General features: G+C 42.9%; 1 protein-coding gene across 1 annotated transcript in view; it reads left to right on the top strand.

The window, feature by feature from the left end:
• MMP13 (matrix metallopeptidase 13) overlaps positions 1-10330 on the top strand; it is a 30806-nt gene extending 20476 nt beyond the window's left edge. The window contains exons 6-11 of the mRNA XM_053561148.1: positions 966-1127; positions 3044-3161; positions 4085-4218; positions 6467-6626; positions 8319-8422; positions 9081-10330. Of these exons, the coding sequence (XP_053417123.1) occupies positions 966-1127; positions 3044-3161; positions 4085-4218; positions 6467-6626; positions 8319-8422; positions 9081-9181 (779 nt within the window). The 3' untranslated portion in view covers positions 9182-10330. The remainder of the gene's footprint in view (positions 1-965; positions 1128-3043; positions 3162-4084; positions 4219-6466; positions 6627-8318; positions 8423-9080) is intronic.
• Positions 10331-26101: the final 15771 nt, after the last annotated feature.

Raw genomic sequence — 26101 nt, 5'->3', positions numbered from 1 at the left:
GGAAGGATGATGTAAATACAGTGACAGAGTGGCCCAGAGCGGAGGAAGCACGGCCGATCACGTCCAGAGCTTGTATTTTTCTGAACTCCAGAGATACTCTGGGAAGAATAATTCTCCTGGAATTTATCCCCAGGTGTGGATCTAGAGACCCCATTAGGGCCCCTCCTGCTTGGGCATCTCTGTGTATGCTGCCTCCTGTCTGGAGGACGTTCCTGGCAGCAGTCTCCGTGTGCCCTGTGTGATTTCTCTGCTCCTCCTGTACCGTCACCTCCACCTGTTTCCTCCCCCGACCCGAGACTATACAGAGCAAATCAGGATTTCTACTGTCTTCATAGTAATCCTTATTAATTACAATTACATGAGAGCAATATGTTGGCATCCTAACTGTATAGGTAGCCATGATCAAAAGAACACCGAATTGTGTATGGTGCCCCATGATCGCATTAATGTACACAGCTATGATTTAATAATAATAATAATAGAACACTGAATGATTTATAAGGATTACATCAATTCTCTGAATTTTCCTTCAAGAAATTGAATATCGATTATATTATCTTTATTTTTTTATATCAATTTTTCTTCTTTTTTTTTTGATGTTCTTTCTCTGGCCATGCTCTGTCCCCTGGCCTTCCCAGTAGCGGGGATTACAGACGCCTACCACAACGTCTGGCTAGTTTTGATGTTAGTAGAGACGGGGTCTTACTCTGGCTCACTGCTGTTACATACAGGTCTTGAACCTCTGAGCTCAGACAATCCACCTGCCTCGGCCTCCCACAGCGCTGGGACTACAGGCGTGAGCCACCATGCCCGGCCTTTATATCAATTTTTAAAAATAAGGTAGTGAAGAAAAAGAAAATAACCCACAAAAGAAACATACCAAAAAGACGAAGGCAAGAATACCTCTTCCATCTCCTGGTCACTGGAGGACTTTGTTTGCTCATGGTTTCTTGGTTTCCTTACAGGTTACAACTTGTTTCTTGTTGCTGCCCATGAGCTTGGCCACTCCTTAGGTCTTGATCACTCCAAGGACCCAGGAGCACTCATGTTCCCCATCTACACTTACACCGGCAAAAGCCACTTCATGCTGCCTGAGGATGATGTTCAAGGGATCCAATTTCTCTACGGTAACTTTTCATGCATCAGTTATAAAAGCAGAATATAATCGCTTATGAAAACAGTGATATGGGCTGAATAGGTACATACATTTATTCTTTAAATTGTAATTATGAGCCTCTTAATAACATGTTCGTCAACGATGAACCTGCATATGCAAAACAGTGGTCTCATACGATTATGATGTACCATATTTTTACTGTACCATACATGTACCATATTTTTACTGTACCTTTTCTGAGTTCAGATATATTTAGGTACACAAACACAACTGTGCTACAGTTGCCTATAGTATTCAGTGTGGTGACGTGATGTCAGGTCTGTAGTCCAGGAACAATGGGCTACACCATACAGCCCATGTGTGTGGTAGGCTGTGCTACATTCATGTAGGAACACTCTGATATGTGATGATGAAATCACCTAATGGCATATTCCTTAGAATTCATCCCTGCTATTAAGTGATGAATGACTGTACTCCCTGACTTTACCACTGCTTTCCTGGTTTTTCTATTAAAATCTGGGAAAACATACCCATTTTTTTCCCTAAATGAAATGACTTGCAAGAGTAGAAAATATTCCATTCTCCTAAGTTTTTGTTGTTAGAGGTTTTTTTTTTTTTTCAGTTTTTGGCCAGGGCTGGGTTTGAACCCGCCACCTCTGGCATATGGGGCTGGCACCCTACTCCTTCGAGCCACAGGCACCTCCTAAGTTTTTGTAGAATATAAGTCCTTGTGTTTGTATTGTATACATTGCAAGGTGTATTTGATACTCTCAAAACACCTCTGCAATAATAAAGGAAAACATTTTATTCTGTGTTTAACCAGTGGAGAAACTAAGCCCTGTAGTGTTCAAATAGTGGACCCATCGCCACACAGTTCATGGTGCAAATGACATCTTAACCAGCTGTTATTAAGTCTGGGTTTGTTCTAGTCATTCCAATTTGCCACGGTAAAAACCACTCATGTGGCCTGTGGTAGTTTTTAATCAACATTTAGAGTGACCATTGTGACAAATTCTTCCTCTTTTCCCCCAACTTGTTATAAAATTTACAAAATTTAATATGTACAAAATGATTAAACCTCAATTCAATTATTTATTTACAAATTACCTGTCATATATAGAATTAAAGTCACAGTGCACAGATGTTAGTGTAAACAATTCTGAAGCACATGGTTCAGAAAACTTGGTCATTCTATCCCAACTTACTATTTCCCGCTATGGGTTTAAATCTACCACACAGCTAGAATAGTCATGGCATGAGCTTGAAGATGGTGAAAGGAATTTGCCAACTTAATTTGCAATTATTACATAGTATTTCTAAATTATTGTGACAAAGGGAGTGATAACAGAACTGAAATGAACCAGACAGAGAAAAAACAGTGTAGGATTTTTATCATGTACCGCACCCCTATCTGTGCTCAGAGAGCTGGTGGAAAAGTTACAAACATGTGGCAAGTCACATCGGAGTTGCTGAAGCCTGCCTGTCACAGACACCGCTGCACTGTGGCAGGCTGATGTTGATGCTGGTTAGACAGCCAAGAGGGGGAGTAGAGATGAGGGTACACCTTCAGAAATGGCTGCCGGAGGAAGGTGGTATCCGCAGGTTGTGAAAAGTGAGGGGAAATTTTTCTCCAAGTCGTTTGCAACCCCCTTCAAGATATGCAAGTTTATAGTTCAAAAGGATCCCCAAAAGTCTTGAAGGATGGATGCAGAAGGGCAGTCGTGGCTTTCCCTCCCCAGGGCCTTGTAGCCCAGGAGGAAGGAAGCAAGATCACAGGGCATTTGCACCATTGTTATGTAGGAGCCTCAGGAATCATCGCCTCCCTGGAGGGAAGCCTCTTCTACCTCCATTGGCAGGATCACCCTGTGACCAGGGTCATCAGCAAGGGCACACTCAGTAATTTCTGTCTTGCATTTCATGACTCAGGTCCAGGAGACGAAGACCCCAACCCTAAACATCCCAAAACACCAGACAAATGTGACCCATCCTTATCCCTTGATGCCATTACCAGTCTCCGAGGAGAAACCATTATCTTTAAAGACAGGTACACTTGAGATTCTTTCATTAAATTGTATGAGACAAACATTTATGAAGCTGTGTCTGCATATTGACAAAAGATTTGGTCCAACTTGCAATGGTGAAACTTAGTAAAAATAACAGAACTTTGGGCAGGCTGTTCTTATACATATAAATGACTGATAAATAGATGTTTTATTTTCTGATGGATAATCTTGACATTGGGTAGTTTCTTTTTACATGTTTGGTTGTAATCTTTCTTATAAATACAACAAAATAAGTCTAGAAAATCTAATTTATTTCTAAAACGGACAAGTATGAAAAGTAATTACTGTGTTACTAAACTGTTACTAGTAATGTTCAGGTGAATTCATTTTGTTGTGGAAAGACTTTAGTTCTGGACATATATTGGGATTTGAGAGAGGGAATGAAATGAACCCAAAAATACAATGTTAATTTTTAATTTTACACGGTTCTTATAAGCTGATTTGTTCATTCCTTCATTGCTCCCTTAACTGATCCAAAAGCATTCCCAGTCCTTCTATTATAAGGTAAATAGTTCTTGGTGTTTTCTCATGAATCAGTTTCACCAGGCCAGGAGATCATGGAAGAAATAATCTGTATAACTTGTATTTTCTTTCAAGAGCCCAACACAATTCCTGGCAGAATTGCTGCTAACTTGCAAGACAAGCAAACTTGAACAAAGGCATGGGTTTTGTGAGGGTTTGTACAAAGGGTTTGTGAAATTTCAGGCCCAAATACCTTAGGACACCGTTGGGATAACCATAACTTGTCACTGGCACTTAAAGGAAATGGAATTTCTTTTCTAGGTACAAGGCAATGGTTGTGTCTAACTTACCTGTACCAATGTGGAGACAGGTGACTGGCAGGGTAGAAATAGTGCACTTAAAAAATGTGACAGCAAACTCTGTATTTTCACTTTTGTGTTAGATTCTTTTGGCGCCTGCATCCTCAGCAAGTTGATGCAGAGCTATTTTTAACAAAATCGTTTTGGATGGAACTCCCCAACCGGATCGATGCTGCGTATGAGCATCCTTCTCACGACCTGGTCTTCATCTTCAGAGGTAAGTCTTCCACAGGGGAGCCTCCTGCATGACCATGGTAGGCAGTGGTGGACTGGACGCTGCCTGAGATTCAGTAAAATGATGACTGCTGGAAACATACCTGGATTAAGAACCAATGGAAACCAGAAAGCACCTGAAACTATTCCACCAAAAGTCTCCAGATTTCACATATAAGAGATGCATGTTATTACTTATCAGACACTCTTTTATATCAATCATGTTAGTTTTTTCTCTTAGTTTCTCTTAAAAATGATTTATTAAGAAACACAACAATATAAATTATGAAAAAGTAAAATTCTCTTCTAAAACATTGGGTTATTTCATCTTCTCACTTTTTCTCTAGTTGTTCATCATACTGAGTACTGTTTTTTTGGCAGTTGTTGGCTGAGGCGGGGTTTGAACCCGCCACCTCCAGCATATGGGGCCAGCACTCTACCCCTTTGTGCCACAGGTACCACCCCTCAGTACTTATTTTTACATATTTATTTTCATAGTGTAGATACATTTTTATATTCTACTTATTCCCTTGACATAAAATCATGAAAAAGTTTCCAAACTGCTAGTTTACCTTTATGATCATAATTTAAAATGACTACATAACGTTCTACAGATGTTGTTCTATGGTCCTACTATTATAACTAATGTTATAGTGAAGTGACTTTTTAGAGAAATAAATAACTTCCTAACTGGTATAACATTTGAGTTTTTGATCTAATTTAGTGTTCTTACTGTACTGTTTATTCATGCAGAAGTTTTAATGTATATTTTCACTCAGCTTCAAACTTAATATTCAGAGTTAATAAATTGCCAGATTAATTGTGATATTTGATTGGCTATATTTATAATGAGGGAATTAAGATCTTAAATATAAGTTTTTTTTTCTTTTTTTTGGAAGAAACAATGAATGTTTATTTTAATTTTTTTTGTGGTGATCTGCTTTGTTGTGCAACAAAAGCTAACTACAATTTAGGAACAATTTAGGAAGTAGGAGGACAGGCAAAAACTATGCAACATAGTAAGTGTCATGGGATACAGAGGGTATGAGAGGCATGGGTTAGTTATTGCAGTAATTTAGTAATTACACTTTCTTTTTTTTTTATTAAATCATAGCTGTGTACATCAATATGATCATGGGGCACCATACACTTGTTTCATAGAATATTTGACACATTTTCATCTCATTAGTTGACATAGCCCTCCTGGCATTTTCCTAGTTACTTTGCCAAGACATTTACATTCCACATTTGCCAAGGCTCACATGTACCCTTGTAAGATGCACCACAGGTGTGATCCTTTCAATCCCTCTCCCTCTACCCACTTCCCCCCTCCCTCCCCACGCTTTCCCCCTTCCCCCTGTTCTTAGGTTGTAACTTGGTTATAGCTTTCATGTGAAGGTCCTAGGTTAGTTTCATAGTAGGGGTGAATACATTGGATATATTTTCTTCCATTCTTGAGACACTTTACTGAGAAGAATATGTTCCAGCTCCATCCATGTAAACATGAAGGAGGTAAGGTCTCCATCTTTCTTCAAGGCTGCATAGTATTCCATGGTGTACATATACCACAATTTGTTAATCCATTCGTGGATCGATGGGCACTTGGGTTTCTTCCATGACTTAGCAATTATGAATAGGGCTGCAATAAAGATTCTGGTACAAATATCTTTGTTATGATGTGGTTTTTGGTCTTCTGGGTATATGCCCAGCAGAGGAATTACAGGATTGAATGGCAGGTCTATTTTTAAATCTCTGAGTGTTCTCCATATCTCTTTCCAAAAGGAATGTATTAGTTTGCATTCCCACCAGCAGTGCAAAAGTGTTCCCTTTTCTCCACATCCACGCCAACATCTCTGGTCTTGAGATTTTGTGATATAGGCTAGTCTCACTGGAGTTAGATGATATCTCAAAGTAGTTTTGATTTGCATTTCTCTGATGATTAAAGATGATGAGCATTTTTTCATATGTCTGAAGGCCGCTCGCCTGTCTTCTTTGGAGAAGTTTCTTTTCAATTTCTTGCCCAGCCTGTGATGGTATCCTTTGTTCTTTTCTTGCTAATGTGTTTGAGTTCTCTGTGGATTAAATATAAGTTTTGTTTGAAAAATGCTCATATTTCATGTTTCTTTATAAACATAGTGTAAACACTAAGTATTTTATTTTTAAATATGTCAAGTGAGTCTGTCTTTATTTAAGTAAATGTCTATATATGTAAGTCCTAGTGGAATAATAAAACTGTCTTTTCATTATTCTAGGTAGAAAATTTTGGGCTCTTAATGGTTATGACATTATGGAAGGTTATCCAAAAAAAATATCTGAACTGGGATTTCCAAAAGAGGTGAAGAAGATCAGTGCAGCCGTTCACTTTGAGGATAGAGGCAAGACTCTGTTCTTCTCAGGAAACCAGGTCTGGAGGTACGACAGCAGAACGCCCTGACACATCTGTGTCATAGCAGCAGAGCGAGTCTCATACCTTGGTCTCTACTATAAATTGGCCTCGCACATCATTGTAAAGATCATACTTGTCATTCATTTCTGTTCCATGTCAGCCCTTCAGACATGTATTTAAAAGTCTTAATCCCTCTTGAAGACACACATAAAATACTCACTGCTTTTCAAGCACTTTTTTCTTTCTTAGCCATTTGTTGTGCTTTAATCATTTCAAAACCATCCTTTACTTTGACACCTTCATTTCTTCTTTTCTTTCTTGTGGATTCTCTTTCTTGCTTCCCTGTCCTAATTTACATGTGGCTCCATGTTCTAGGGCCGGATAGAACATCAGCATGAGCACAGGGTAAGATTGGTTCAGAAAAGGCCCCTGTATCTGTGGAGTCAGCTTATCCATTGGAAATGTTGACCAGGAAGCAGGAAGCTGATAGGTTTGTAAAGTCAAACTTTCTAAAGAGCAAGTAGAGCTGGAAAGTCTAAAACATATGTAGAGATTCAAGTAGTGTTGACCTCCGCAACATTTAGGAGTCTGGATCTGTGTCTATATCTGGAATTGAGAATATCTCCTAGGTGCTGGATGCTTAAAATGTTAAAGCACAGTCTCTCTTTCTCCCTCTCTCTCTCTTCTCTCACATACACGATGACTTTATTTCTGACAATGACATAGACCTCTTTCTACCAGTCATACCAGCTTCTTCCTGGCACTGTGCTCCATCATTCCCTGCTCTCCATAAGAAAAGCATGGCTCAGTCAGGAGGCATGGCTCATCACCTTTGCGGCCCCTTAAGCTTGTTTCTCTTATGCAATATTCTTTGCCAGGGGCTCCTTCCCTGAATAGCTCTCTTTTAAAATTCTACTCTGAAACACTGTTCAGAGTCCAACTGAAATATCACATCATCTACCAGGTCTTTTTTGGATGCCCCATTCTGAGGTTATCCCCCCCACCGCCCCCGCACTCCCATGACAGTCAGTTCATGTTCTTCATGTTCCCTCTCTCATGCTTCTATCGTCTGGTGTTGTAGTTACATGTATACGTGTCTGAGCTTTCTTGGTAGTGTGGTGGTTCCTACCTTTGACTTTTTGGAACATACCTCAAGATATAAAAAGAAGTTCCTGATTGGAACTTGTTCTTCTAGATTAATTGCAGTAATGTGTTTAGTTGGTCTGGGTGTGGAGGGGCAGGGGCAGGGGAGAAGGAGCATGGAATGTGTGATTATAAGGGTGTGAAAGCTATGTTTCCCTTTCTACCTTTGCTGTTACCTCTACGACATTTGAGTACAGAAATTAAACTTTAATATTTTTGTATCCATTGCCATACTTAGCAAGCTCTCTTACACATAGTAGGAGATCAGTAGACAATTGTTCTTTGAGTAAGCATGCATTGATTTCACTCTAAGAGCAGCTTGCTGATGACATACTTTTATAATAGACACACCATTTGTGAGATGGAAATGAATTTGCAACAAAGATGGCCTTTCGGAATCGGCTATACACTTAGTGTTCTAATTCTTGATTCTAAACAACTACCCAGTATCTTAAGGACTTAAAAATGTAAAGCTCTTGTTAATTTTGAAAGGTGCCATTAGGTCCACTGTGTCATTTCTAGGGTATTTCTAAGAATTACAACCTAATTAAGCATTTATTTTCTTTATTAAATAGCTATGATGATACTAATCATATTATGGATAAAGACTATCCCAGACTCATAGAAGAAGACTTCCCAGGCATTGGTGATAAAGTAGATGCTGTCTACGAGAAAAACGGTAACTACTTCCATTGTATTGACCTTAAAGAAACTCTTTCCTGCACAAAGAATTTTACTGTAGGACTTTGAGGTGCTAACAAACATGACAGTTAAGGAATCAGTCACTCCTATGTGCCTACTTAACACAGACAGCAAAACAAAAAAAAAGCCACGTTTAGGAAAAATGAGAATTTTACTTAATGATTGTTAATTCTATAAATAAGAAATCCCTAACTTTCAATATTACCTTAAATTAAGCTTAAATATGGCAAGATGAAAAGGATATTGCTAGAATTCGAAATGGGGGTAAAGTGGGGAGTGACTCATATATAAAGCCCCAGAACCACCGTACTATACAATGATTCTTTTCTCTAATTTGAAGAAGATATATTTTCTCTAATTTACAATAAATAACTAATATCAATAATCCGAGCATTGAAACTGGAGCTCATGGCTAGACAATTAAGTCTAGATGACAATTTAGGACAGCTGGGAACATTTACATTATTAAAAATAAAACTAAAGCAATATATTAAACATTAATAGGGGTTAAAAAGAAAAGCATTAAAATGTTAAAAAAAAAAAGGGATCTAAGAGATTGAACCTTTAATAGTAGCTGGAGTACAACCTTATTATTTGCACACTCTGAAATGTTCCCTGTGGTCTTTTTCTTGTAGGTTATATCTATTTTTTTAATGGACCCATACAGTTTGAATACAGCATCTGGAGTGACCGTATTGTTCGCGTCATGCCAACAAATGCCCTATTGTGGTGTTAAGTGTCTTTTACAACTGATTATTTAAATCCTAAAAAGCATTTGGAATGATACTTCCAGAAGTGCAGGAGCAGGGAGAGGAGAGACCCCAGGGGAAAGCTTAGTTCTGTGAACAAGCTGCAGTAAGTTATCTCTGACTGTTATTATTGTATGATTATGCGTGGCTGGAACCACACTGAAAAACTTTAAATCAAGGAAATGGAGGCTCTCCAAGCACCTTTACAGAAGCCATGATACTATTCCCTACACCAAAAATGAGACACACGGGCAGTGAGAGTCAGCATACTTTTAAAATGTTTATAAAGAAACTTTACGAAGGCATAAAAGAAATCACATGTATATAACGGACGAATCATATGAAAAAGTATAAAATGGTATGAAAATGGAATTTAGGGGGAACCTATATATGGCTATAAGGTAGCCATATATAAAATAGATATATGAAAGAGAAATGTCTGTAATAAATAGATTTCAAAGGAATGATTTGTGTTTTGCACTGAGAACATTTAGACATATCTGCCTTCTCCACACTCTTTACACACACAGCAGGAAAACAAGGTACTTAAGACAGGCGTCAAAGGTGTGGCCTTTGGATCCTATTTGATTTTTATTTGATTTTTACTTTTGGCAAGGACTCTAGGGCTGCCCTTAAAAAATAGAGACAAACACTCTTTTTATGAAAATATTGGGGGCTTTTCAAAAGTCACACAAGCAAAATTAAAGTTATCAAAATAATCTAAGGCCATAGCATTTCTTTTTCATAAATCATTTGATTATTTAAGACTAAAAGCAATGTGTTAACCCTATTTTATCTAAATAATTATTTCAATTGTCCAGTTCACCTTACACATATAGGCTATTTTCTATAGACTTGTATAAAATCAAATAAAGTATATCTTATAAATCGGAGGGTATGTGTTAAAGCAGCGACATCTAAAACAAAGAAGATGGTGTACTAGATTTTGATCTTTTGAAATAGATCTTTTGAGAGGGGCCTTTTCTTTTTAACTGACATTTTTCACAGTGCCCATCACTTTGAAAGGCGCCGTTGAACATATGAGTGGCTTTCAAGGGAAGAACTACGGTGCTGAGAGTTCTCGTTCATAAAAAACTCAGGCAACAAAAATGAAGTATATATTTGCAAAATGTATTGGGAAGTGCTTATGTTGTTTGTAATAAAAAGATATTTTCAACAGACATTGTGACATAGTATATTTTGTCTTTAGGTATAATTTTAAGTTTTTCTCAAGATAGGAAGTGTCCATTGCCAATATTCCTTGATAAATGTAATTCTCTCACATTGATTTTTGGTAAGAAGACTCCATTCCTAGTTTAGAATTCATTGTACCAGGTTTTATTAACAGAAGTTCTTGATAGAGTTTGCCTAGTGCTCATGAAAATGATCCCCCTCTTCCTGAGATGGAGCCCAGCCATTTCCAGAATGTTCCCTGTTCAGCATGTAGAAAGAGCAATGCATCAGGAGTCAGGGAGATTGACTTCTATCCATTGCTCTGCCGCGAGCCCTGCCGTGTCACTGGTCAGGCCACTTCATATCCCTGGGCCTTACTCTCTTCATCCAGCAAGTAAAAGGGTTTGCAGCTTGGGTGAAGTTGGGGAAAACATGGGGAGGCAGAAAAGCCTATGGAGGAAACCAAGCACTATCTAGAAACCCCACAGTCCCCTGGGCTTAAGAAACTTAGGTCTCAGGAGTCTGAGGCTACAGTAAGCTACAGTCCCACCACGGTACTCCAGTCTGGGGACAAAGTGAGACCCTGTCTCCAGAAAAAAGAAAAGAAACATGGTGACCTGAGAACTTCCAACCAGGAGGATTTTACTGGGGGACATAGTGGAAGGGTGTGTAGATAGGGAGAAGGTGAGGGCTCAGAAGGAGGGTTCAAGAAAGGTTTCAGAGGGAGACACATCCAAAATAATGTTAAAAATGAGGAGTTGACTGGTCCAGTGAAGGGAGCAGGGACTGTGCCCCAGACCTACTTTTCTCAGACTGGAGTGGAGTTCTCGGAGACTAATAGGGAGCTCCAACACTGTTTTAGGATGATTTTGGCTGTGTATAAATTGGGTAAACCATGGCAAAGAACCCCTGGGGTACAACCATGATTCTCCTGTCCTTTAAGACCCCATGCCAAACATAAGCCAGTGGCTCTCTCGCTCTCTCTCTTTCTCTCTCTCTCTGATAAACAAAAGGGATAAAAAGCTTATAAGCTAAAAAGAAAAAATAACATAGTTATTCTAGGACAGTGGTTTTTTGCTTTGTTTTTTTTTTTTTTTTTAGACAGAGCCTCAAGCTGTAGCCCTGAGTACAGTGCCATGGCATCACAGCTCACAGCAACCTCCAACTCCTGGGCTCAAGCCATTCTCCTGCCTTGGCCTCCCAAGTAGCTGGGACTACCGGCGCTGGCCACAACGCCCAGCTATTTATTTTTTTGTTTTGGTTGCAGCCGTCATTGTTGTTTGTTGGGCCCAGGCTGGATTCGAACCCTCCAGCTCAGGTGTATGTGGCTGGCGCCTTAGCCACTTGAGCCACAGGTGCCCAGCCAGGGGGGGAGTGATTTTTGACAGCTGTGCCATGGCTAAGAAGATCTTAGATGTGCCATGAAAATTTTTGAAGATCATAAATTAAATGACTTTTTTTTTTTTTTTTTTTTTGTAGAGACAGAGTCTCACTTTATGGCCCTCGGTAGAGTGCCGTGGCCTCACACAGCTCACAGCAACCTTCAACTCCTGGGCTTAAGCGATTCTCTTGCCTCAGCCTCCTGAGCAGCTGGGACTACAGGCGCCCGCCACAACGCCCAGCTATTTTTTGGTGTAGTTTGGCAGGGGCTGGGTTTGAACCCGCCACCCTCGGCATATGGGGCCGGCGCCCTACCGACTGAGCCACAGGCACCGCCCAATTAAATGACTTTTGAAAGAAGTTCAAAACACAGTAAATATATTCTTTTTTTTTTTACTGTTTTTTTTTTTTTTATCAATATAATTTAAGTGTGCCATGGAAGTTTAACTTTAGGTTCAAGTGGGCTGTAAGATAAAAAAAGGTTGAAGCACACTGTTCTTTGGAGTGATTTGTGAATATCTAGTTCTTGGTAAGTAAATCAGTTGATGGAAACGTGACTTTTTGGGGGGCACATGGACGTCATTCATACTCTGAAACAACGTGGGCACCTATTTCCATAAGGGCCCTCAGGAAGCCCTTCCCTGAAGCGAAGTGACTTATGTTACTGTAATAAAAGGCCACACGTTGTCCCTGGCCCTAGTCTCAAGCAGATTACTTACATCCCAGAAAAACTCCAAGCGGGTGAAATCTAACTCTTCCTTGTGTGGGAAAGATTGCAGAGGAGCAATACTTACAAAGTCCATTTTGCAGACCAACAGCAACAGCAGCAAGATCACTCAGGAACGTACTAGAAATGCACACTGTGTGCACCCCAGACCTACTGCTGGGACACTGTAGTGCGCCCCAGACCTACTGCTGGGACGCTGTAGTGCGCCCCAGACCTACTGCTGGGATGCAGCGGTGCGCTCCAGACCTACTGCTGGGACACTGTAGTGCGCCCCAGACCTACTGCTGGGACGCAGCGGTGCACCCCAGACCTACTGCTGAGACACTGTAGTGCGCCCCAGACCTACTGCTGGGACGCTGTAGTGCGCCCCAGACCTACTGCTGGGACGCTGTAGTGCGCCCCAGACCTACTGCTGGGACGCAGCGGTGCACCCCAGACCTACTGCTGGGACGCTGCAGTGCGCCCCAGACCTACTGCTGGGACGCTGCAGTGCGCCCCAGACCTACTGCTGGGACGCTGCAGTGCGCCCCAGACCTACTGCTGGGACGCTGCAGTGCGCCCCAGACCTACTGCTGAGACGCTGCAGTGCCCTCAGACCCTACTGCTGAGACGCTGCAGTGCCCTCAGACCCTACTGCTGGGACGCTACAGTGCACCCCAGACCTACTGCTGGGACGCTACAGTTCACCCCAGACCTACTGCTGGGACGCTGCAGTGCACCCCAGACCTACTGCTGGGACGCTGCAGTGCACCCCAGACCTACTGCTGGGATGCTGCAGTGCCCCCAGACCCTACTTTTGGGACGCTGCAGTGCACCCCAGACCTACTGCTGGGATGCAGCGGTTTGCCCCAGACCTACTGCTGGGATGCTGCAGTGCACCCCAGGACCTACTGCTGGGACGCTGCAGTGCACCCCAGACCTACTGCTGGGATGCTGCAGTGCACCCCAGGACCTACTGCTGGGACGCTACAGTGCACCCCAGACCTACTGCTGGGACGCAGCGGTGCGCCCCAGACCTACTGCTGGGACGCTGCGGTGCACCCCAGACCTACTGCTGGGATGCTGCAGTGCACCCCAGGACCTACTGCTGGGACGCTATAGTCTGGGATCCGCAATCTGTGGGGATTTTTTGCAGTTATTTTGGCTGGGGCTGGGTTTGAACCCACCACCTCTGGCATATGGGGCTGGCGCCCTACTCATTTGAGCCATAGGCGCTGCCCCACAATCTATTTGTAATGAGGTTTTGTGTCCCTCAGCTTCCATAGTCCTTTAGGAAACATCTAAGGAAGTGCTTCTTGTAACTTGTTTCTGAGAGATTTTGTGGACTACTGTGTTCCCAGGAAGTCCCCAGTACTTATTATTGAGGAGACTTCCTGGGAACACAGTCGTCCACACCTCCTTTCAGAAGACTATGGTGTGTGCTAGCATAGTAAAGGCTGCATGTAGTCCTGTGGCAAAGAAAACAAGGTTTTTCAGACACATATAAATGCAAAACATCATTTAATTTTTTCCCTTTCTTTTTTTTTATTTATGTTTTTTGAGATAGAGTCTCACTTTGTCACCCTTGGTAGAGTGCCATGGAGTCACAGCTCATAGCAACCTCACCCTCATGGGCTCAAGTGATCCTCTTGCCTCAGCCCCCCCAGTAGCTGGGACTATAGGCAATGGCCACAACGCCTGGCTAGTTATTTTATTTTCAGTAGAGATGGGGGTCTCCCTCTTGCTCAAGCTGGTCTTGAACTCCTGAGCTCAAGCAATCTACTCACCTTGGCCAACCAGAGTGCCGGGATTATAGGTGTGAGCCACTGTGCCCAGCCTTTTCCTTCCTTTTTAAGAAATATGTTTAACTTGATTTCAGAAATATGTTCCCCATGCTTGAGCATTTGCTTGTACAGTGTCTCCCTCTCATAGATAGATATTTGAATAGACAGAGATATAAAATGTTGCAGGAAGAAAAGGCCCAACGGAGAGAAAGAGCACCCAAATACCACGTTTATAAGAGGAAGGGCCTTATTCACCAGCCGGGAGCTTATGGCATAGAAGAATTCCAAATGGCCGCGCTCCCCGACGGCCTTGGTCTTTCCCTTTTTATCGACAGTCAAAAAGTTCCAACCCACAGGTACCCTTCTCATTGGCCAGTTTGAATCAAGCAGGAGATGCTATTCCAGCCCCCATAGGATTACAGGATGTCACAGAAGTGGAAATTTCCAAGTTCCAGGAATTTAAGTTTATAAATTCCCAAGAGCTGAGTCACCATGGAGAGGACCTGGCAGGTGTATCCTTGGGGTCTCCTTGAGAAGACCTGTTCTCCTAGACCTCACCCTTCTCAGGTATCCTCTCTCAAAACAAATATATAATCAAGATTATTTCCTAACTTCCATATTTGCTCCAGTCTCAAGTCTAATTCCCAGTCTAATTGGTGTCCCTTACCTGTGGTCAGAGCATCAAATTCAAATTATGCCAAATGTCTATTTGGAGCTTACCACTGGGAGTGAGAGAGGATCCCTGGGAAGAGTAAGTTCTGATCTAGAAGGATAAAAGGCTTCTTGAAAAAACTTCAGGACATTCCTGCAAAGTCCTCCCCATGTAACTCAGCTCCTATGAATGTAAAACCTTAGCTTCCTGGAACCTTGAAACTAATGCTTTGCTTGCTTCTGTTTCCATAAACCCTGCACGTGCTTTGAACCCTCCAATGAGGGACAATATAATAATTCATTTGTCTGCCTCCTTGTGAGTCCTATGAAAAGGACAGGGACAGAGCTGATAGGGAAGCTGATAGGGGAGCTCGGCCATCTTGGACATCCGCTGGCTAGAATAAAGCCCCTTCCTCTTTCAGACACAGGTGTTGGGTGAATCTTTCTCTCCATCAGGCCTTGTTTTCCTGCAACAGGGGTAGGGGTTGAAAAGGGAGTTTGTAGACAGCATGTTGGCTCACACTTGTAATCTCAGGGACTCTGGAGGCTGAGGCATTAGAATTGTTTGAGGGAGGCCAGGAGTTTAAGGCTGAGGCAACATAGTGAGACCTTATCTCTAAAAAGGAAATAAGAAAACTTAACCAGGGCGGTGTCTGTGGCTCAGTAGGTAGGGTGCCAGCCCCATATACCAAGGGTGGCAGGTTCGAACCCGGCCCCGGCCAAACTGCAACAAAAAAATAGCCGGGCATTGTGATAGGTGCCTGTAGTCCCAACTACTCAGGAGGCTGAGGCAAGAGAATCACTTAAGCCCAGGAGTTGGAGGTTGCTGTGAGCTGTGACACTACAGCACTCTACTGAGGGCCATAAAGTGAGATTGTTTCTAAAAAATAATAATAATAATAAGAAGAAGAAAATAAGAAAAATTAACCAGGTGTGGTGCTGTTGCCAGAATTTCTCTCTGCCTAATCATTGATCTTGGAGATCTGAAGAATGAACCCATGGACCATGCGGATAAGTGACAGGACAGAGATTATTGATGGGAAGATTGATAAGCAGAAGAGGGGGAACAGAACCTCCAGCAGCAGAGGTGGGGCCCAAATGGGAAGCGCCCTGGGTCTTCTGTCCAGGAGTTTAAACACTGCTTTTCCAATCCTGCAGGCAGGGGGTTGGGGAAAATCAGTCACAATAGACCAGAGGTCTGCCAACAGAAGATGATCCTAAAATTAGCAAAGGAATCAAGTCCTCACAGTTTTTGCCCCAGGAGAGGGAGTAGGGTGCTTGCTCTCAACTCCAGGAGGAACTTCTCAGAGCCATCAGGCTGCGTTTTTCAGGACCCTGCTGGAACTCAGAGGCTGCAGCCTGGGAAGGGCCTGTTTGTGCCTAAAGAGGGGTCTGTGATCAGACTGATTCTAAACTCACCCAGACCTAGAAAATGGGCATCCCTGTCCAGCCCTGACGGGGGGCCCTGAATCAATGGTGTGCACCTGTAGTCCTAGCCTGAGGATTGCTTGAACCCAGGAGTTCAAAGCTGTAGTAAGTTATGATTATGTCACTGAACTCCAGCCTGGTGAAAGAGTGAGACCCCATTTCTAGAAAGAAAAAAAAAAAAAAAGAGAGAGAGCGAGCTCATTTATGAGTTTAGCAGATGATCCTAACAGTATCTTCTGTGAAATACGTTATAGTTGAAACACAGATAGACTAGTTGTCCAGATATTCATAAAGGGGGTAAAGATGTTTCCAGACGAAGAGGGTCTGGCCACCTGTCACTGTCAGCTGATATTTGGGCACGGGAATAAGTCCACCAAACTCTCAGAAGGATTTTGGAGAACAGGGCGATGCCTGTGGCTCAAGGAGTAGGGTGCCGGCCCCATATACCAGACGTGGTAGGTTCAAACCTGGCCCCAGCCAAAAACTGCAAAAAAAAAGGATTCTGGAGAACTTTTCTGTTCTGTTATTCTACTCTAAGATTATTCTGTTATTATATTTCCAAAATCACAGTTTTTACATTAAAGGTTCAAAGCAAAGACCATATTACCTCTTATTTAAATACTAATCAGCATAACTCAGTAACCTATTACAACATTTCTGATTAAAAAGTCAATTTCCTAAATCAATCTTTCTCTTTTTTTTTTTTTTCCTTTGGTTTTTGGACGGGGGTGGGTTTGAACCCGCCACCTCCGGCATATGGGGCCGGCGCCCTACTCCTTGAGTCACAGGCGCCACCCAAATCAATCTTTCTAAACTATTCAAGATGGTCATCTTTAGGATAGGAGCTAAATTTACAAAACAATAAGAATGCGAGACAGGAGGTGAAGGTCACATAGGACTTAAAATGACCAGACCAGCTGTGTCATGCCTGCCGCAGCCTGACTGACTGAATGAATATTCTATGAGAAGTAATACATTTATAACTGGCTCCAGGATCAAATACCAATGACCCCCTATTTTTTTTAATCCTCTCCCTTAACTAACTACCAGACCCTAGGAGTTGTTTCCCAGAAACGGTGGATTTTCTGCAAGACAGAGGAGACGAGACTCCAAAGGCCCCTGGGCAGACTTCTTTACGCCAAGATTTGCCACACACCACAACCTACCCCTAACGCCGCCACCTGTTAATTACACCATTATCTGCCCCAAGGTACCTGGTCCCTCCTTTAAAAGCCCATGGTCCCTAGGCTTGGTGGCTCACACCTGTAATCCTAGCACTCTGGGAGGCCCAGGTGGGTGGATTGCTTGAGCTCAGGAGTTCGAGGCCACCCTGAGCCAGAGCGAGACCCCCATCTCTACTAAAAATAGAAAAACTAGCTGGGCATTAAGGTGGGTGCCTATAGTCTCAGCTATTCCAAAGTTTGAGGTAAGAGAATTGCTTGTGTCTAAGCGTTTGAAGTTTCTGTGAGCTATAATGTCATGACACTCTACCCAGGGCAACTGAGTGAGACACTGTCTCAAAAAGAATAATAATAATAAAAGCCCATCTCTGTTAGTTGGGAGACAGGTTTGAGGCAGCATCTCCCATACTCCCAGCAGAACATCTTTCACATGAAAAATTCTTTTCTTAGGTGTCAATCCCCATTACCTCCATAACTGGATCTTGTATGATGTGCAACTGGACCTGGGCCCAAATCCCCTTGTGGTTTTGTTAACATATCCACAGTTAGAGTGCATTTTCCCGGAGCTAATATACTAAACTAAGCCAGTGCAAGGCCAGGCCCTCGCATTGAATCAAAGCCAGTAATGCCCTCTTTTTCAGATAAAGGGGGGTAAAAGCTTGAAAAAACCCTCAAAATGAACCAATAGCCTAAATTTATTTGAAACCTGGAAAAATGGGCAAGATCTTACACTGGTGTAACAAATTTTGTCCTTGGAATTTCCCAGGGAGAACTTTTGTGTTTAACTAGAATTAGTGTTCTGGATTACCACATCCTCATGTCGAATAAAAACACCAAAACATATATAGCAGGCCTTGCACTCACACCCACACACACACACACACCCCTCAATTTTAAGGACTCACCATGAAGCTGTGAAATTCACCACAGTCCACTAGGTGGCATCAGCAGCACCCTTTTAAAAATGTCGAATAGTCCAATAATTTGAGTAAAATCACAAAATTGGTGCCTTGGTCTTTAACGGAGGGATGAGGAACTTGACTAAATCACTGATTGTTTGACTCCTGACTTGATGTTACTGACTTTTAAACAAGGTTTAATAGCTACGGCATTGAAACACAGTTTGCCCCAGATGTCTTTCCTCTGCACTGTCCACTCTTGTCCTCATCACTGATCCCTGGGGAACCAGAGTGGACAGGTCAAGCCACCACAATTGGTGGCCTCTGGCCCTCGGAGCTGGGGCTTGTAAGCTGGCCTCTGGGTGACAGGCTCCAATAAGCACCACAAAATGCATAAGGTACACAAGGGACAAATTCAGGGCTCCAAATGGAAACAGAACTAGCATTTTGCTGGCACCAAGAAGGAGGAAAACCCAACTACCAAGTGTAATAAATATTGTTCCTGTAATTAACAAGGAAAAATTGCCTATTGTCAAGTACACAGGAAGAGGCATTGTCAAGTATAGGAAGAGGTCGTTTAAGATTTTCAAAGTTTCTTTCTCACGTGGTTGAGTTTTTCTAATTGTTTTGCTTTTGTAACTGCCTGCTATTTTGAAGAGTACGAAATGCTGATTTAGGATCAGCATTCCTTGTTTTTGTTCTACCTCACTGCCCACAAGACGCTGGAATTGAACTGCAGCTAATAATGACCTCTGGGAAAAACGAAGATTTGCTGAGTTTACAGCAACAGCATGGCCAATTTTGTAAGAGTTTATCATGATGGATTATTAACCTGAGGTTGCCAAAATTGTGCCCTCAAATTAGGTTCTGTGAGAAGGGAATTTGAATTTCCTTGAATATGTCAAATTCCATTGCTATCTTAGTTATACATATACACACACAGAGTATATTCAAAATTCATTATAAACCACTCTTGAATTAATCATTCGATAATGTCACTACGTATCAATTACAAGTACCTCCTATCCAGAAAATTTTGAGTCTCTTAAATTTGGGTTGTAGTGGGACTGGACTCATGTTATTCAAATCCACCCATTATATTACAATTCTTAGTAAGTAAAGATGTTGCTGCTCTGATTTTCACACCTTTATGCTAGATTAAAGGACATTGTCAAGAGTCCTTAACTGTGTAATCATCTCCTGCACCAAAAAGATTTAAAATGAGCTACTCAAAGGTTTTGGGGGCTTGTTTTTTACAGGGTACGTTGCCTTCCTTTTCTTGGCAAGCTTCTCCTTCTTATGAGCAAAGCGGCTCCTTCCACCCTTCCAGTCCTCTCTGAAAAGGAGCGCTGTGTTCTGTGGTTAAGGGCATGGCCTTCCCGGGTTGTATACTTTAGCCGGCCTACATCCGGGCTGAGTGAGAGCCTAGTGCCTCGTGGCTTTGCTCTCAAAACAATACAATAAAAAAGGAATTCAGTGAGTTGTAAGTGCGTCTGAGCACACGGTGTGCAGCATGCATGCTGTGCTGACTCAGTTTCTGGCACGCTGGTTGGGATCATTTTGAGCTGAGATGCAGCACCAAATATACCTCCAGGAAAGTAGGTTTTTCTGAATCCACTAATCAAGATTCATCTCGTAATAAATATCTCCTAAGTAGTTGTAGCCCCAATTTCATAGGAAACATCTAAATTGCTTTATGGTTTGAAGCACATGAATTACCTATGAGTTGATTCTCATTTCATAGGAAATATTCAAATTGCTTTATGGTTTGAATAAAAGCAAAATAAGACCAAGGAAGCAGGTAATGAGGAAGCGAAATAATGGGCAATCATTAGCAGTACTAATAATACAAGTAGACTACTTGGCCAGAAAAATTTCCCAGAAACCAGGTATGGCGGCTCACACCTATAATGCCAGCCCTTTGGGAGGCCATGGTAGGACAACTCCTGTTGAAGCCAGGAGTTTGAAACCAGCCTGGGCAATAGCGAGATCCCATTTTTATGAAAAATAAAAACAAATAGCCAGGTGTCGCGGTGTACATCTGAAGTCCCAGCTACCGAGGCCGAGGCAAGAGGTAAGAGGATCCTTTGAGCCCAGGAGTTGGAGTTTGCAGTGAGCTGTGATCACACACTGCCCTCATGCCCAGGCAACAGAAGGCTCTGTCTCAAAAAAAAAAAAAGTCATCCAGGAATTACATGGGATTAACTGGAGTATGAATTAAGAGCTCAGACATATTTTACTAGACTTGTCTTATACCATCTGCATATGTAATATGCTTCTACTTGGTATTTCCATTTAAATTTAAAGCCTTTCCTAAAATCTTTCAATGTGGCAGATTTGGAGACTAAGAGAATAGGGTGAAATTGGATGTCCTATGTTTACATAAGACAAACAAAATTAGAGGAACAGATTAGATCATCTGTTTTTAATTCCTTCATTTTACAAATAAGAAGCTGGGCCAAGAGAGAAAAAATTATTGCTCCAAGACCATGCAATTGTGTTGAAGACTGGTCCATAAAACTGATCCTACTGGGCCGGGCATGGTGGCTCATGTCCTGGCACTCTGGGAGGCCAAGGCAGTTGGATCTCCTGAGGTCACAAGTTTGAGACCAGCCTAAGCCAGGCGACACCTCATCTCTAAAAATAGCTGGGCATTGTGGCGGGCACCTGTAGTTCCAGCTACTGGGGAGGCTAACGCAAGAGAATTACTTCAGCCCAAGAGTTTGAGGTTGCTGTGAACTATGATGCCGTGGCACTCTACCGAGGGCAACAAAATCAGATTCTGTCTCAAAAACAAAAACACCTCATCTCACTTTTCTCCTTCCAGCTTGCTAATTCTTCTACTCTCTTCCATAGGCTGAGACACTATTTTGATTTCATTTGTTATTGATCAGGAGACATGACCTTTAATTCTACTATAAGGATGCCACTAATCTGCTGCATCCATGCCCCAAGTCCAGGGAAGCTGCATATCTGGAGTAATGCTCAGGCCCCATAAGGTTCTCAGCCTTTGCTGACATCTTCTCTCCACTGCTGAGGCTGCTTGTCCTTGACTGACCTTCATCAGGAGAGACAGAGGGAGCTCTGGTTCAACCATCTGAGATTCAACCCAAAAATCTTCTTTGCCACCACAACTTTGACTTCGCCTCCAGTTTTGAAAACTTGGTTTCTGTATTTTTCCCAAGACTGAGTCTCCACTTTTGCTATGGTAGACTGGATCCTTGCTTTATTTCCTGTGCCAGAATCTCTACTTTTTAATAGACTGTGCCCAGCACATACTCTTTTTTTTTTTTTTTAAATGAAGAGACAGGGGTCTTGCTATGTTGCCCAGGCTGGTATGTAGGGGCTATTCACAGTGTGATCATCAAAGTGCACTATGACCTCGAACTTTTGGGCTCAAACAGTTTTCCTCCACAGCCTCCTGAGTAGCTCTTGCCACCATGGGCTTCTTTTTGCTGGACCTTCAAGGCTTAAGGGACCTCAGAGGCATGGACATGAACACGCCAAGCTGTAGGTCCATCCACACCCCACTGGTACCCAGCTGCCCCTGGGCCACCATCAGGGGTGTGCAGGTCATTGAGAGGCTCTACCCTTGGAAGAGTGAACCTGTGGGGGAGGCCCTGGCGGGTGGAAATTCAGGGACTTCAGGTCTAGAAAGCCTTTCCAATAGAAACACAGCACAAGGCACATGTGCTATTTTAAGTTTTCTGATAACCATGTTAAGAACAGTAAAAAGAAACAGGTAAAATGAACTAATAGTGTATTTCATTTAACTCAATATAATACCCAAAATATTATCATTTCAAATAAACGAATATTTTTTTTAAATCCACTTTTTTTTTTTGGTAAGAGATAGTGTCTTACTGTCTGCCATGCTGGAGTGAAGTGACACGGTCATAGCTCACTGCAGCCTCACGCTCAAGCTCCTGGGCTCACAGGACCCTCCCACCTCTGCCTCGCAACGCGCTAGGATTACAGGTGTGTGTCAGGGCCTCACATTTTACGTTCCATCTCACTTAAAGTCTCCTAAATCCAGGGTGTATTTTATACTTGCCGCACATCTCAGTTCTGACCGGCCACATTGCCAATGCTCAGTTGTCACCCGCGGCTATGGAAAAGGATGGCTCAGGGAAGGGGTGGGCACAGGTGCCAGAGGGGCTCAGCCCTGTGCCTGTGGAGACTGCGGTCTGAGGAGAGCAAGGGGCCACTTACGGGGCGGTCTCATCAGATCCCTTCACTTTCGGCCATCTATTAACATCGTTTTGTCTCACTTCATTCTAAATCTGACCCAGAAGTCTTGACAAGACCCCTGCTCCAGCCTACCAACGCTTTTCTGTTCCCTTTTGAGGTGCGGAACATGGAGGGGCCACCAGAGTACAACGCAAAGCCATTTGAAGGTAGGGGAACTCTCCACCCCCTGGAAGATTGGTTTGATCATGGGGGGCCGCCTTGGGAGGCCACAGTGAAGGAATTGGAGCCAATATTATAATGTGGACAAGGGACCATCCATTAAGTATTGTGAAGCCAGTGATACCTGCCTTGCTTCTGGGAGACTGGTGGGAAACAGCCTCCCTGAATCTCAGTGCCAAACGCCCTCTCTAAAATTATTTATACTTCTCCAGGTGCCAGCATTGTTGAAGTGCTTCACATGTATTAATTTATTGTCACAAAGTACTATTTTTGTCCCTACTCCCTGTATGAGTGAGGAAGCAAGCTCAGAGAAGTTGAGAGACTTGTCTTAGGCCAGACAACCAGTCTGTTGAAGAATTTGAACCCAGCCATTCTGGGGGTGGGGGGTGGGGAGTCCCAGTTCCTCAAATCCAATGGACCTGGTTTGATTACTTGGCTGAGCTAGGAAATTCATTGAGGCATAGTGGTCATTTAAAGTAAAAAGGAGTAGAAACTGGAAATAAGACCGGAGTAGCACAGGCAGCGTGAATAGAGGGCAAAAGTAACTTGTACAAGTTTCGGTGTAACAAGGAGAAATTTTATTTAGGAAGAACAAAGGGAAAGTTTAGAGCACATCCAAAGAGAGTTGGAATTGGGTCCCTCTCATAAAAGGGGTGAGAGGCAGACAGAGAAACAGAGGCTGCACAGGGGTGTAAACACCCTCGCTGTTTGAAATCGGCTGCAAGTCTTTCCTTGGCCTCTCTGCACCTCCACGCATTTTTGCTCTTTTCTGTTGGTCATTGATTATTATCTCTTTTCATTGGTCACTGGTTACCTAGGTTACCTCACACGCACATTCTTATGGGCCCTCCAGACCTCCTGGCTCAGCAGGCCAGGCTGCCCTCCCACTGCCCTTGAAGCCCCTTTCTTAGAATCCCCTCTCACATTTGGTCTCTAAAGCTGAGCACTGATCTGAAATCATGCAGGTACAGTACTTAGCAGATGCCCTGGCATACAGCAAATGCTCAGTAAATAACAGCTACTATGTCAACAGTCCCGCACCCAAGTGGTGGAGGTGTGAGGTGAGGGGTCTCCCTAAATCAGAGAAAGAACATCCTCCGAGCCAGCTGCGGGGTCATTCCTTCAGCTCCACGGCTGCCATCCTTAAACCCGTCCTCTGTTCATACAACACACTGGCCGCTTCTCAGCTTAGTCAAATGACTGTTTGTATATCTGCTGTGTTTTTGAGGATATGAAGTTCTGCTTTTAAAATTCCAAAAAAGAGCACTCTAGCATGAAAACTAAAAATGTAAATCATTCATTTCTTTGCAGCTGACAAGTTTTGCCTCCCTCTGTTTGGTTCTGGACAAGCAGAGGTCCTTCCTACGTGAGCGGTAGGAAGACCCTTTTGTCCTTTGTGAAGGCCGTCTAGACAACTTTTGAACCATCCACACGAAATAGGGAACAGTCACATGAGAACATAGTAGCTGAGAACTTAGGAAAATGTGCCTAAAAAGGGACATATTGTTATTTGTCCATGGAATGCAGAGTAAAGTTTGAGGAAATAGTTTTTCTCTATTAGATACCTTACTTAGGCTAGTTTTAAAATTTATATATATTTCCCAAGCATATACAAAGCCAAGGGGGAAGGTCCAGTGTTTTCTAAGGTATGAGAACTACTGGCCAGACAACAGGAATTTCTCTTGATTTCTCTTGGTGAGGACCAGGTGGGATGACAGCAGCTCTCTACTTTGGGTGTGGAATACTAGAGACTAAAATCATGCTGATCCTCAGGTGGCCTGGACAGAAACTGTTGACATCCAGCCCTTTCCCAAATCTATTTCCCTCAGACTTACACAACTTGACCATGCCATATGACCCAGTCAGCTGAAGCAGAGTAGTCATTTTTTCCAACCATATGCCTGACTTTATTTCTGCATCAGTAATTGAATCAACTCTGAGCATTTATATTTTAGCTGAACACACCAAATTCTTGGGGCCTCCGCCAATTGTTCTAAAACCACATGCCATGCATGTAGTTCACCCGGAGACAGTACATCAACGCAGTCACACCCTTCGATGACAACATTACAGTCATGTCTTCCACTACCTGGAAGATGTGACAATCTCTCTCTCTGCCCAACTCCAGTTTTGTGACAGTGGATGCCATTAACTCTAATTCCTCCTCCTTGGGAAAAGGAAAAAGATCGTTTAAGGTGTTCCCTTTGGTGGTATAATCATTGATGATTCTTTACGTAGTGAAGAAGAATTAAGACTTTTGACCCAGGGGGTAGAAACACGCCCTGTGGAAGCACCACTTGACACCAGCTGAATGCCTGTTACTGAACATGAAATCATGATAATCAGACTGGAGTCAAACTTGAGAAAGGATCTTGGCACATGCCCTCCAGACTAATTCCCACGCTGGCAAGCTAACATGGATAAGACTGTCGCCCACATTTCTTAGAATAAAATGTCACTGAGTTTTTATTCATCACTTCCTCATTCACTAAACATAACAATACTGTGTTATTATAGCAGACTAATTCTGCCTACTGAGGTCGTTGGGATAGTCCTTGGAAAGGAACCAAAATTGAGTTTAGGATTAAAACTGGGCCACGCCACCCATGTGCAAAGGGGCAAGACATGATTGCAAGAGGGACTTTACCTAACAATTGCAATCAGTGTCACCTGGCTTATTGTACCCTCAATGAATCCCCAACAATAAAAAAAAAAAAAAGGCGATGTCCCATCGATCACAAGATGTGATTAGCAAATATAGATATCTTGACCTAATAAATGTATGAATAAATGAAAAAAAAAAAAAAGGGCCAGGACGTATTTAGTCGATCATGTGAATTGGTTTGCAGATTAGAGTTAGCAGATTATTTGCCTTCTGTAATTTTACAAATTGGGGTTAAACAGCCTTCCCAGGGGCAGAGTAGGGCAGCACTCATGGCCCCTGACCACTGAGAACGTAACTGGTGGCCAAGAGTGGAGCAGTTTGGGGAACAGCAGTTCCCTGGGGTTGACTGGGGCTCCCTTCTCCCCTGCAGGGACAGTGCAGACACTCCCAGGGACTCCCTCTGTAGCTTCTTCCTGGGCTGGTGTTGTTCCATGCACTCTCCGTTTAATCACCAAGGTAAGAAAAGCAAAGACAGGGGCTCATTTTATCTTCGTGCCACTGGGCAGTTGCCACCTTTCCCCGGGGCGAGGAACCGTGACTCAGTGTACCCCCCGGGGGTGGTCCCCATGGGTGGGGGCTCCTGCAGCCCCGGCTGGTGAGAAGGTGATGGCCCCCGTGCCGATGACAGCT

This window comes from Nycticebus coucang, chromosome 14, assembly GCF_027406575.1.
Source record: "Nycticebus coucang isolate mNycCou1 chromosome 14, mNycCou1.pri, whole genome shotgun sequence".
In the NCBI taxonomy this organism is placed as follows: Eukaryota; Metazoa; Chordata; class Mammalia; order Primates; family Lorisidae; genus Nycticebus; species Nycticebus coucang.
This window is presented reverse-complemented; position numbering and strand designations above follow the sequence as displayed.